This window comes from Penicillium subrubescens (assembly GCF_028828155.1).
Source record: "Penicillium subrubescens strain IBT 31985 chromosome Unknown utg000006l_segment0_segment0, whole genome shotgun sequence".
NCBI lineage: Eukaryota > Fungi > Ascomycota > Eurotiomycetes > Eurotiales > Aspergillaceae > Penicillium > Penicillium subrubescens.
In genome coordinates, this window is record NW_026643156.1 from 38522 (window position 1) to 50728 (window position 12207).

The 12207-nt window shown below is 48.3% G+C and overlaps 4 protein-coding genes across 4 annotated transcripts; all 4 read left to right on the forward strand.

The window, feature by feature from the left end:
- Positions 1–418: 418 nt before the first annotated feature.
- Positions 419–2199, forward strand: N7473_008574 (putative MFS monosaccharide transporter; the record flags this gene model as incomplete). Its single annotated transcript, XM_057154514.1, has 4 exons — positions 419–559; positions 620–993; positions 1047–1799; positions 1854–2199. 4 exons carry the CDS (start codon positions 419–421, stop codon positions 2197–2199), a joined length of 1614 nt encoding a protein of 537 aa, XP_057005644.1.
- An 888-nt stretch (positions 2200–3087) lies between these two features.
- N7473_008575 (uncharacterized protein) lies at positions 3088–3876 on the forward strand (the record flags this gene model as incomplete). The annotated part of the gene is made up of 3 exons (XM_057154515.1): positions 3088–3261; positions 3381–3425; positions 3487–3876. 3 exons carry the CDS (start codon positions 3088–3090, stop codon positions 3874–3876), a joined length of 609 nt encoding a protein of 202 aa, XP_057005645.1.
- A 1269-nt stretch (positions 3877–5145) lies between these two features.
- Positions 5146–6765, forward strand: N7473_008576 (uncharacterized protein; the record flags this gene model as incomplete). Its single annotated transcript, XM_057154516.1, has 5 exons — positions 5146–5251; positions 5329–5448; positions 5501–5568; positions 5624–6036; positions 6117–6765. 5 exons carry the CDS (start codon positions 5146–5148, stop codon positions 6763–6765), a joined length of 1356 nt encoding a protein of 451 aa, XP_057005646.1.
- Positions 6766–7836: 1071 nt separating this feature from the next.
- On the forward strand, positions 7837–9097 carry N7473_008577 (zinc-dependent alcohol dehydrogenase; the record flags this gene model as incomplete). The annotated part of the gene is made up of 4 exons (XM_057154517.1): positions 7837–7987; positions 8058–8425; positions 8481–8559; positions 8613–9097. The coding sequence occupies 4 exons, from the start codon at positions 7837–7839 to the stop codon at positions 9095–9097; spliced, it is 1083 nt and encodes a 360-aa protein (XP_057005647.1).
- Between the last annotated feature and the right edge of the window lie 3110 nt (positions 9098–12207).

Below are 12207 nucleotides of genomic sequence, written 5' to 3' on the forward strand. Positions count from 1 at the left end.
ATAACCTTATTCCAGCTCAGTGAGCATACCCCGGCTCCACATCATGTCGAGACGAGCTCGGTTCCAAGCACCTTGCGGCAGCTAACCGCGTCTGGCCCTGTGCAATAGTCCATCTATCCCTGGGTAGAAACGTCAAGCTGACACGCGCCTCCACAGCTTGAGCATCCCGTGGGGTAATAAGCTCTGGAGTAGCTCGCGTGCGGGGCCGAGTGGATATTGCACCTACAGCTTTCGAAGCAAGTTGGACCCAAGATTCATGGAGAATGGACTGATCGCAACGATGCAGCTGAATCACATGCGGATGATGCGGTGCAGGAATGGAAATTGATATATAAGGGCTCTTCGGTGTCCCTCAGTCCTGCGCTCCTCAGACCAAGCACTGTGTTCTGTAAACCTACGACGACTACAATCACTCAAAATGATTCACACAAATATGATTCACACTTTTGGAGGTTTGACAGACGACAGGCTTAACACTGCCATCGCTTTTTTTGCAGGATGCTCGTTTTTCCTTTTTGGCTATGACATGGGTTACATGGGCTCAGTGCTTACGCAGAGGGTAAGTAGCTGTTCTCGACCTCCTTCGCGACTCCGAGTTCTCACTTGTTTGATCTCGCAGTCATTTATTGAAACCATTCCGTCGACGGCCACAGATCCTAACATCCAAGGTATCTCTGTTGGTATCTTCGAAATCGGTTGCCTTCTTGGTGCTCTCTCACTTCTCGAAATCGGTGATCGTCTTGGTAGACGAAGGACGGTCTTGCTCGGCCAGGCACTTATTCTCGTTGGTGGCCTCCTCCAGGCTTCTGCTTTCGGGTTGCCTCAGTTCCTAGTCGGTCGTGTGGTAGCCGGTGTCGGTTTGGGCCTCGAAGTTGCTACTGTGCCTCCTTGGCAAAGTGAGTGTGCCAAGCCGAAGTCCAGAGGTTACTTCGTGATGCTGGAAGGTGCGCTGTGCTCCTTCGGTGTGATGACATCTTTCTGGGTGGGATATGCGTAAGTCAAATAAACCTCTCATTAGGACCCATAGCTCACTTTATATCTGAAAGCTTTTTGAGAGGGGTCGGTGATGAGTACCAAGTATCGTGGCGCATGATCGTTGGCATCCAATGTATCATTGCCGCCGTTGTTTTTGTTGGCGTCTTCTTCCTTCCGGAGTCTCCAAGGTGGCTGTTGAAGCATGGATACAAGGAAGATGCGTACCTCGTCCTTGGTGCTTTGCTTGGCCTTCCAACGAGTTCTGTGGAAGTCGAAGAAGCCGCGCAACTCATATTGACATCCATCGAAGCTCAAAAAGGAGATCAGCCATTCCGGTACAAGGAACTCTTTACTAACGACAGGAACCAAAACTTCAAACGTATGATGCTCGGTATATTCGTGCAAGGCGCTCAACAAATCTCTGGCATCAACGTCTGCAATACCTATGTCATCGTCATCCTCACCAAACAGCTCGGGTTATCTGCCGAGAAAGCTCAGCTCTTAGCTGGGGCCAATGGCACGCAATACTTCCTGTTCACCTTCCTCGCCATCGTCTTCATCGAGAGGGTCGGCCGTCGTAAAATGTTGATTTTCGCTGCTACTGGCCAGGGGGCCTGTTTCTTCATGCTTCCCTTCCTTCTCCGGAGTCCCAGTAAAGCTGCCCAGGCAGTCGCCATCGCATGCATTTTCCTGTTCAACACCTTCTTCGGCCTCGCCTGGGTTGGAATTCCATTCCTGTACAATGCGGAAGTCACACCACTCCGTATCCGTGCACCAGCAAATGCTATTGGAACTGCTTCTAATTGGATCTTCTGTTTCATCACGTATGTTCCAAGTGCCCTTATCCTTAAGTCTTCTGCTAACTTAGCGCATATCAGGCTCATGATTGCCCCCGTTGGTTTCAAGAACATTCACTACTGGCTCTATATGGTCTTTGCGATCATTAACCTGTCCTTCGTCCCAATCACGTACTTCTTCGTTGCGGAGACGGCTGGTCGCTCCCTGGAGGATATGGACCTGATCTTTGCTAAGGCGCACCACGAGCGGCGCAGCCCAGTCGCCGTTGCAAGAGAGTTCAAAGACGTCCATGCAGATGTCCACCAAGCTCGTGTCGTTTTAGGTTTAGATGATACCGGAACCAACACACCATCATCCTCTAACGAGATGTCGGAGAGTAAGGGCAACGCGGCCGTGCCAACTGCTGAGCATGGTGAGGTTGTCTAGGGTCCACTATGGTCTGGCAGGATGTTGGACTGTGTTTATTTTAGAGTCCAAACGGTTGGAAAAGTTGGGAGTATGAAGACGGTACAGGAGAAGTTTGAATATATGGGGAGTTTGAGAGTTTGCAGACACGATTTGGGATTATTAAATTGTCGTTATGGGTATAAGACGCTTAAGCAAACAGACTTATGGCAGAGAACACTCCAATTAAACTGTGATTGTAGGCGCTGAGCTTAATGCAGCATATTGCAGCTGGGACGTGTTTCCCCTTTCGCACCATGGTAAAGACACTTCATGTTGTGTCCCCTGCTGTATTTTCCCTGTTCTTGCTACCACTATCATCTCACACTGGTCAGAGATGGTTGTCTTGACACCCTTTTTGGCCGAGTGGTGATGATATAACACATCACTGTCTCACAGAATCGGCATGAGTTGAGTCTTGGGTCGCCTTTCCTAAACGTCGACATGGTGAAAGTAGGGCTCAAGGTGCGGAAAGCTTAATGAGAGCTTGTGCTGGACCTAGAATTCCACTCTTATGCAAAGCTGCCAGTGAAGCATCTAAACCCTAAACCCCCACGCCGTCGGGCCTGCTCGGACGGTCAGACTCAGACCTGCCAGGCTAATTTCGGCGATACAGTGTCGACTAGGCAAGAAGACTCGGAATGTCAAAACCTCTGCAACAAAGACAAGATGCGGTTATGCCCCGTACTGAGGTTGTTACAAATCATGCTTGCTCTATGGGAATTGGGGCCATGCGAAGTAAGAAAATCAGGGCGCGGCTTTAAAAGTCTCTACTGCGGGGGGAAGATACACTATTTCTGACTAGAGTTATTTATCGTGCCCTCCCCAACCGAAGAAATCTGCGCCGTATGGACCTCTGACCAAGGGTCGATGGCTCAACAGACGGCCGTCACCAGGTGGCCCAAGGCTGTTGAAGGAACCGTTGACAATGTTGACGAGACTGCAGCCTCTTCCGACAAGGACAAGCGGGCCGAGTGGGCTACCATGCGGATTGCGCTGCAGGAGATCATGCATGAGATCGAACGGAATGAGCCTTTCAAGTCGGTCTAGTCCCGAACGGCTGTCGATGAGCGTACGCTGACTGCCAATAGACCTTTACCAGACGATAGAGCGCCTTGTGTTGGTGATTTTAACAAGCCGCTCAACGCGATTGGAAAATGCAGTTGGTTGGATTGCCTCTGGCTACTCGCAGATTGTTATATTTACAGGTACGTACTACCATGATTCGGAGCTTCACAGTCAAAGGCTGATTGAAGCAGGCGCATCTAGACCGTCTTCAACACATCTAAAAAATGGCACGTCTATGACGTATTCAAGCGTCAAAAAAACTCGACTTTTGTCAAGTCACGAGTCGCCATGGAAGCGCTCGCCAGCTCGTACATGCAAGTCGTAACAGAGATGGATCTTGCGAGCCACGGCAGCGAGGAGGCGCGGCGGTTGCTATTCATCGAAATGGCCGAAATTGCACGGTTGGGCAACGCAACTGATTTGTCGCTACTAAGCCATTTAAGCATGGAAGATACGCAGGATCTCCAGGGACAGGACGCCATCCAGAAGAGCCAGAAGAATATCGTCGATAATGATACTGAGGCCGTCTGGACCTACCTCCAGTGTACTCCATCGCCAGTAGATCGTCATGTGGACAATGGTGTTGGATAATGCTGGGTTCGAGCTCTTCACGGCCTTGATCTACGCGGCTTATATCTTGGATTGTCAGATTGCAACTTCGATGCAATTACATAGAAAACAGTTCCCCAGGTTCGCTGGTGATGTCATTCTGACTGACGAGGACTCACTTTTTGAGCACCTTGAATCAGCAAAATCCTTTCTCGATCGACTGGTTCCGCGACTACGCAAGTTTTTTGAGTCTGGTGCCATTAGCATAACGATTGAACCATTCTGGACAAACCCCTACTCCTTCCATGAGATGCCAATTAGAGCACCGGCTCTTTTTGATCAGCTGCAGTCCAGATACCTCATATATTTACGGGCGATCTGAACTATCGTAAGCTAACCAAACATGGGCTGTGGCCCTACACTACGTCCTTTCGGGAGGCGCTTGTTCCCTTGGGGAAAAGCAGGATGAAAATCCTCGCTCGTCCCACGAACAAGTCCGACACCTTCATTGGTGTAGAGAGTCAAGACAAGGTGGACGCCTTGAAAGCCGAAGCTCCAGGCAAAAATAATAAATTGATATTAATACTACCTATATAACATTAATATTGATATCATATGATACGCGATATCCTTACTATATAGTATCCGATATCCCTACTATATGGTATTCGATCCCATATGGGATGCGATATCAATACAATATCGCGATTCAACATCCCTACTATAGTGATTTCGTATTAATACTACTATATGGTAGTACAGTGTGTGCGACCACAGGTGGGTGGGTGTGGTGAGATGTAATCATTGTAAAAATACGATGTGTTCCTTTATACAATAGTCCGCCGTACGTTCCCACCAAAAGTGACTCTTGGATCCTGTCCTCTTCTCGGCTTTTGCTAGCGCGAAGGATAAACGGTTATTGTCCCCGCCTCCGCATGTCCCGGTACCATGGTTCTGCTCGTCTCGCTGTCGGCACATGTGGGGTTTTGGAAATAGACTGTCGCACGGTTGAAGCTGTCATAGCTGATCACTTCTCTCGGCTGCCGACCACGTGATCGTCTCGAGGCGCTCAGGGCAATGAAATGTGTGTTCTAGTCATTGCAACCTATTCATTAGTTCAGGCACCCCCACGCGTGCAGTGGTCATGGGCCCGAGTTGAGAGGACACGTCTTTGTTCCACCGAAAATCCGGACGAGCATCCGGGGATGGAGATCCAACATTTAAAAGCCCAAGCTGAGCATGCAGGCTGAACTTCCCTTGGTCCATCTTCTTGCATATGCTCGCGAGTAAAGCCATATTATTACTTCCACGATGACGGTCACCCAGACAGCAACCAACGAGACTGTTGGTACCCAAAGCAATGGCAACAAATGGAAAGGGAAGCCATTGAGTCTGAGAATCATCGGGACCAATCAAGGTACGCATGAATACTCGCAAGTACCGACCCTAACGACAAACTTCTTGAACGCAACTGAACGCGGAACATTGGAACAGGGACTTCTATGGATGGAATTGATATTGCCCGTATCCACTGGACGCAAGAGCACCCAGAAGCACCTTTGACGATGGAGATTTTGAATCATGGGGACATTGAGTTTGACGGAGCTCTGAAAGGTGCGCCTTCACGTTGCGCAGAGATAGGTTCTGAGGCTGAGGGTTTAGACAGAAACGGTCATGCGAATGATCAGATACAACAAAACGACACCCGAAGAGATATCAATGGTTAATATCCAGGTAATATCTGACTGTCCGTACCTTTCTTAACTAGAAAACTAATAAGCATATATAGCTCGGCGAATTCGCCGCCAAAGCAATCCGACAGTTCGCTGAGCGAGAGGGTTTTAGTCTTGAAGAAGACGTTGATATCATCGCCGGCCAGGGCCAAACAATCTGGCATCTTCCTCTTCCAGAACTCTTTGAAGGTAATCAAATTCGCGCTCATCTGGACATGTCCGAGATATCTATCATCGCTGCCCGCACTCGCGTTACTACCATGTCCAACTTCCGTGTTTCCGACATGGCTCTTGGCCGCCAAGGTTGCCCGTTCTTCTCGGCCTTTGATTCCCTGGTCACATCGCATCCCACGTTGAATCGAGCAGTTCAGAATATTGGTGGTATTGCAAATATCACATTTTGCCCCAAGAACGCGCCGGATGAAGCGTATGATTTTGACGTAGGCCCGGGCAACGTTTTTATTGATGGGTGAATATATCGTTAAAGGCCCATTGCTGCGTCGAGCAGCAATATTGTTTGACACAGAAGGCTTACCGATTTGCTTCCAGTGCGGTTCGCTATTTCACCCAGGGCAAGCGCCAGTACGACAAAGATGGAGCGATGGCCAGAGCTGGCCGCGTGAACCAAGTAATCGTCGACGAAACCCTTAAAGGACCGTACTTCGTCCACGATATTCCCAAGACAACAGGCCGCGAAACTTTCGGAGAGAACTGGAGCCAGGAACTCTGTGAACGGATGATGTCTGAAGGCGCAACTCCAGAAGACTGCGTCGCGACCATCACTCGTATCACGGCCCAAGCGCTTGTAGAGGCGTACAAGCGCTGGGGTCCTAACGAAGGAGTCGATGAGATCTACCTCGGCGGTGGCGGTTCATTTAACCCTGCCATTATTGATTTCCTTCGCGAGAAACTCCCAAGAACAAAGATTGCGTTTCTGGATGAATTGGGCGTTCCATGCAGCGGCAGGGAGGCGGCAGACTTCTCGCTCAAGGGCCTTGAACTGATTCTTGGCAGACCTTTGATGCCTCCTAAAAGAGCCGAATCAGACAGGATGGGAATTACGGGCCATATGCAGCCGGGGGAAGGGCTGAAGTATCATAAGATACTGAGACATGTTCAAGACTTCTGGGGTGATTACCCGCTGGAGAAAAGGTCAAACCCTGTACGCAAGATGATTGTGGTGCCTTATAAGCACTGATTATCAAGATGAGCATAGATAGCCGAATATGATTTTGTGAAACACTACGCGGCGTGGTCTACAAAGCAACAACAGTTAGCTCGAGATAGTATCCCATCTTTCCGTTCGCAAACGTAGATATCCATGCAATTTGTGATTCCAACTCTATTTAGCCAGATCCCACCATAGACCCCAAGACTATATCCTACATCGACAACGCCCACGGCGCTGCGCACACAGGAAGCGAACAGGAGGAGAGAGGAGACCGAGTCAATTGGTCTATCTAGAGCAAGAGAACGAAAACGACTATAAGAAGAAGAAGGAAAAGCAGAACAAAACAGGAAAAGGCCTATAAGCCAACAACGCACAAAGATGGCCTGGTCCTGGCAATCTCCAGCCAACATCCTGCAAGGCCAAAGAGGGCGAGGCAACCCTGCAAACCTATCGAGGTCAAAGAGGATCGAGCCATCATACATTACTAGGTCTCTGGTGGAAAGTAACATGGACGGAGTGAGTAGAATTGGGGTTTGCTCTGATTTGGCTAGAACCCACTCCGAAGGCACTGCCTCGTAGGAAAGTCGCAAACCACCCGTTACCGTTTCCCTGGCCGGGATATGAAAACAACGAAAACAATGGAAGGTCAGCAAGACTGGCCTTACTATAGCCTAGGCATTGCATTCCAAAATGATGTGGGGGAGGTTACCCCCACTCCCCCATATTGCAGGGTCCAGACCGATCCAGAGGGCCTTCCTTTAGACAAATAATACCCCACGTCGACTCCACCCATTTCGCAAGCCAAATCCCGATACTCGTGGTAAGCAAACGGCAAAACGGCTTGGACATGCTTGATTGAGTTCCAGGAAACAAACGAGGGGGCAAGGTCAAATCCCGTACGCGTGCGGACGATTCCAATTCCTCACATAACGATGCCACCCAAACTCTTAAAGCTCCGAGCGAATGAGCCCCGATGACGCTTTCAGGCCCGGAATCTAGTCGCCCTTCCCTCTGACATATTTCAGGCAGCCAACACCCCCGACCAAATTTTTGCATCGTTACAACCTGACTCGTTCCCGAAAGAAACAGGTAGAAGACATGAGCTCGGTATCAATCCCAAAGACGCAAACTGTAGCGCTCGTTCGCGAGCTCGACGGCGCCGTTGAGTTCCAGGACGATTATCCCGTTCCTGTACCTGGTCACAATGAAGTGCTAGCCAAGGTTCTCTATTCTGGAGTGTGCCAGAGCGGTGAGTACGATATCTGAAGCTGGCATGAAAGCGTCTTGTTTCAGAGAAGGATAATAATGTCAATAAACAGATCTTCATACTAAGGCCGGAACCGCCGCTGGTGCAGACGGCAATCCCATCACCCGGATCAAGCTCCCTCATGTTGGTGGCCATGAGGGAGTCGGACGTATCGTCGCTCTAGGCTCCGGCTGTGGATCAGATATCAAGGTTGGGGATCTTGTTGGCATCCGCTTCGCAAGTCGTATTTGCCGGCGATGTGAGTTCTGCCTTGCCGGAATGGAGCAGTATTGCTTGCGGAGCACAAACCACCTGCATCATGAGGATGGAAGTTTTCAGGAGTATATTGCACTGGACGCAGACTACCTGACGATTCTGCCCAATGATGTTGATCCAAGGGTGGTCGGACCGGTGCTGTGTGCTGGAGTGACGGCGTATAAGGTGAAGGGTCCCAATGATAACTTGTTACAACTTGATATTAATATGGTCTTTTCAGGCTGTTCTTAACGCTAACGTGAGGGCTGGAAACTGGCTGGTTGTGGTGGGAGCTGGTGGAGGCCTGGGTCATCTGGCGGGTGAGTTGAGAACGTTGTTTGTTAACCGATATAGCTAACAGTAGTTCTGCTAGTTCAATATGCCCGGGTACATGGGGCCTTGGTAATTGGTGTGGATGGGCCAGGCAAGCGAGATTTCGTGCTGGGCCTCGGAGCCAAAGAATTCATCGACTTCACCAAAGAAGATCCGATCAAACGTGTCCACGACATTACCGGTCTTGGGGCTCATGCTGTTGTGGTGACTGCAGGAAGCGCAAAGGCTTTTACTCACGCGTGTGAAATGCTACGGATTGAAGGTACACTAAGTTGTGTGGGAATCCCACCTGGTCGTCCTTGTCTGGAAACAGCGATTGCGACCATCGTCATTAGGGGCTTGAAGATCACTGGAAACCTGGTTGGATCATTGAAAGAATGTATGGAGGCTGTTGATATTGTAAAGCGAGGGATGGTGAAACCGGAGATCAAGGTCCGGCAATTCAAAGAGCTGCCAGCAGTATATGAGGAAATGGAGAAGGGGGATATATCTGGAAGAATTGTGCTCAAAATCGCTGATCTATAGAGGCTATTTCTTACAGATCCTGGCCTTCTCTAGGCAAGGCCATAATCCAAAGCACTCCGTGGACGATCGTCATACTCGCTCTTCTTCGTAGATTAGGGTGGAGCCCCGGCCCCACACTACTTTAGGAGCCCCAGGGCTCATCCAAACTTAGATTCCTCATAGCTCCAATAACATCCAAGTTTCCTGCTACTGCTTCACATTAAGAGCTCTCTCCCTGGTCCTGGGATAGCTATAAGTCTCAACAAGCGTAATTTCCTGGCACTGATCTCGACGGCTTCATATATGTGGCGCAAACATTTCAGGATCATATCAGATAAGCGTAGTAGGCAGAGGTTTCAGCTTGGCGGTGAGAAAAGTGACAATTGTATCTTGATCCCGTTTCTGCCCATATTGAGCTGGAAATGTGAGAGTTCTGATGAAACTAGATAATGAATTTACTAATCATTGTTCAGATGAACGGTCTTTTTGAAGGGGACCTTTGCGGCTGCGACATAATGTTGAAAAAAGCAGCATGGAGATACTCTCATGCGCTATACTGCCCTCTCCTGTACCTTGTCTCCTGCATGTTTAGTGAGTCTTCAGCAGATATCGGTTTCCCGCTACGCTCATTACGTGCGTAACTCTCGGCCAGCTGGTCGTCTTTCTCCTCTTTGAAGGGTCAACATCGGTGGCAGTAAGCTTGCGAGCAAAGATCTGCTTCCCAAAGAGGGTGTCCAATCCATCGAAAATTCTCCCCTTGGTGTTGGGACTGCTGCCCCAAACGAAGCTGTCGCCATGGTAAGAAATTGTTGACTTTGGCGAAAAAGCGGACATACCCTGCGTAGCCCTTCAAATTCCAGGCTTCCGGTTTCGTAAGTAGTTCTCAAGAGTGCCACGAATAATGTCCAGGATGATTGGAACATTGCAAGACAGACAGTCTTGTTTGAGATGCGTTGACCAAAATGGAATGACGTCCTTCTACTGGCATAATCTCCCGAATTTCTTCTGGCCTATTGCACCAGATCGTCGGCAGTTCTACGCCAACTTCGTAGAAAAGGCACTCCTTCCTGCGGTCATGAATGAAAATGACGATGATAGTGGGACCTTACAAGACCTAGTGTTCCCTAAACTACGGTCGCTCCATCTGTTCGTGAATTTTGGCCACAACTACATTCCACGGATTCCAGGTCATCGTATCGAAGAGCTCAAAGCGGATTCCCAACATGAAAAATATCCAACGACTACAGTGGATCCAGAAGCTATGAGTGCGATACTGGACCAAATTCCGGTAAGTTCAAGACTGCCGCTTGGCTCACTCGCGTTCACCAGCACATGAAGAGAGGTGTATTCCCTGATGTCACGAACTTGGGGTTCTCGGACTTGACACCGGTATACAGAGCAGCTCCGCAGTGGTTGACTGCTCGGCCTCCACGACTCGAGAAATATGATTACCGTTAAATAGCGATGACTGCATCCGTACCATTTAGGTGTATGCCTTCCGAGGAACTGAATAAGCTGAATGGATATCACGATTTACTTACAGATTGGCCCTCTATCAGCGGTATTTGACTTCCTTTGGCTCTTTACTTCGTTCAGCATCCTGACCAGTACCCTCTCCAACTGCTTGACTCACTCAGTTAAGTGCCTTTCGCCCTCCCGCACGAAGCAAAGTCTCAAACATTGATCTTGATAGGACTGATTCCCAGGGATGATGAAAAGGTCACCATCAGCGCTGCGATGGCCAATTGTAGGTCTTATACTCGAGTATTTCTCAAAACCGGGACTCATTTTTCACAGGCCTAATGGAACTCGGAGGATTTTGTAGCGAAATTTCACTGGTACGGGCCAGCCCAGCAAGCACGGGTCCATCAGCCCTCTCCTATTCAGTATCCAGGGCTCTATACTGTTGTAGCGTATCTCAACAATAGCAAGAGACAAACACGGCTCGGTTTGTTTAACTAATCTATGAGTCTCAAGGGACTGAAGGGAGCCATATCTCCTATAACTATTTGCTCGTCTGCTAGGTAGCGTTTTGGGATACTGTAGGTTGTTTACTTGTATATAACGCCCGCAGAATTGGGAACGACATAAAGCCCTATCTAGAGTTTAGATTCCTGGAATCTTGAATAAACCGGAAGTGGAATTTCTAATTTCCCCCTAGAACAGAACAGGGCTCTTCACCTATTATTATGTTCCCGTTTTATTGTATCAATAGCTCCAAGAGACACCTATTATATTTCGGGGTGTATCGACGTCTCAGAACGGTAGTAGTAGCGGAGACAAGGTCTGTTAGTATAGCAAAGTATCACTAATAATATAGTGGATTTCGGAAACAGTTTTCTTAACACACACTTTTTGTTTCTCGGCCTGTGCCGGGAATAGCATTAAACTTAAACTACCTAGGTAGTAATTTATAATAAACTATTAGTAGACAATAATTTACTACTTAACCTAATAGGGATTAAACGCGTTCTGGATACGGACCGAGAAACAAATAATTGTCGAGTGTGACGATTCACATATGGTGATGTTTAATACCTGGTGTTGATGCCTGCTGCCGCAGGCATCCCTCATGTATTTAGATCGTCTCTCACTGTCTCGCACCATAATGATGATAACTTCAGTCGGGTTGATTTCTACAGTGATGATGGTGCTACTGTGAAACACACGAGGGTCAACACGGCTCACAACGACCAGAATAGAATGATGGTCCCGCAACAGGTCCTTGTGTAACGGAAGTTGATATTATATATTGGATGCTTGGACTAAAGTGATCAATAGTTACGCTAGGTCAGTCGTCTTGAAAAATCTGAATAGTATTAATCTTTTCCTAAAAAGATCCTATCACCGTAAAAGGGCAGGCCGCCAATCACATGTTCAGCTAACAGATAATGATTGGGGATGTTGAGAGATCTGTTGCAGAGGTGGAACAATCATATACGATTAATTTCTACAGTCACCTTTCGTCTTTACTTTTATAGATCTAAAATCTTAATGCGACTGATAAATAATATAGTTAAATATATACACAAATTTATTTCTGCTGATTACGTAGTGGGAAGGCCAAAAATGTAATACTACGTGTTCATATGTAAATAATGTGGAATCGGAAAGTTTTTGTCCAAGAATAT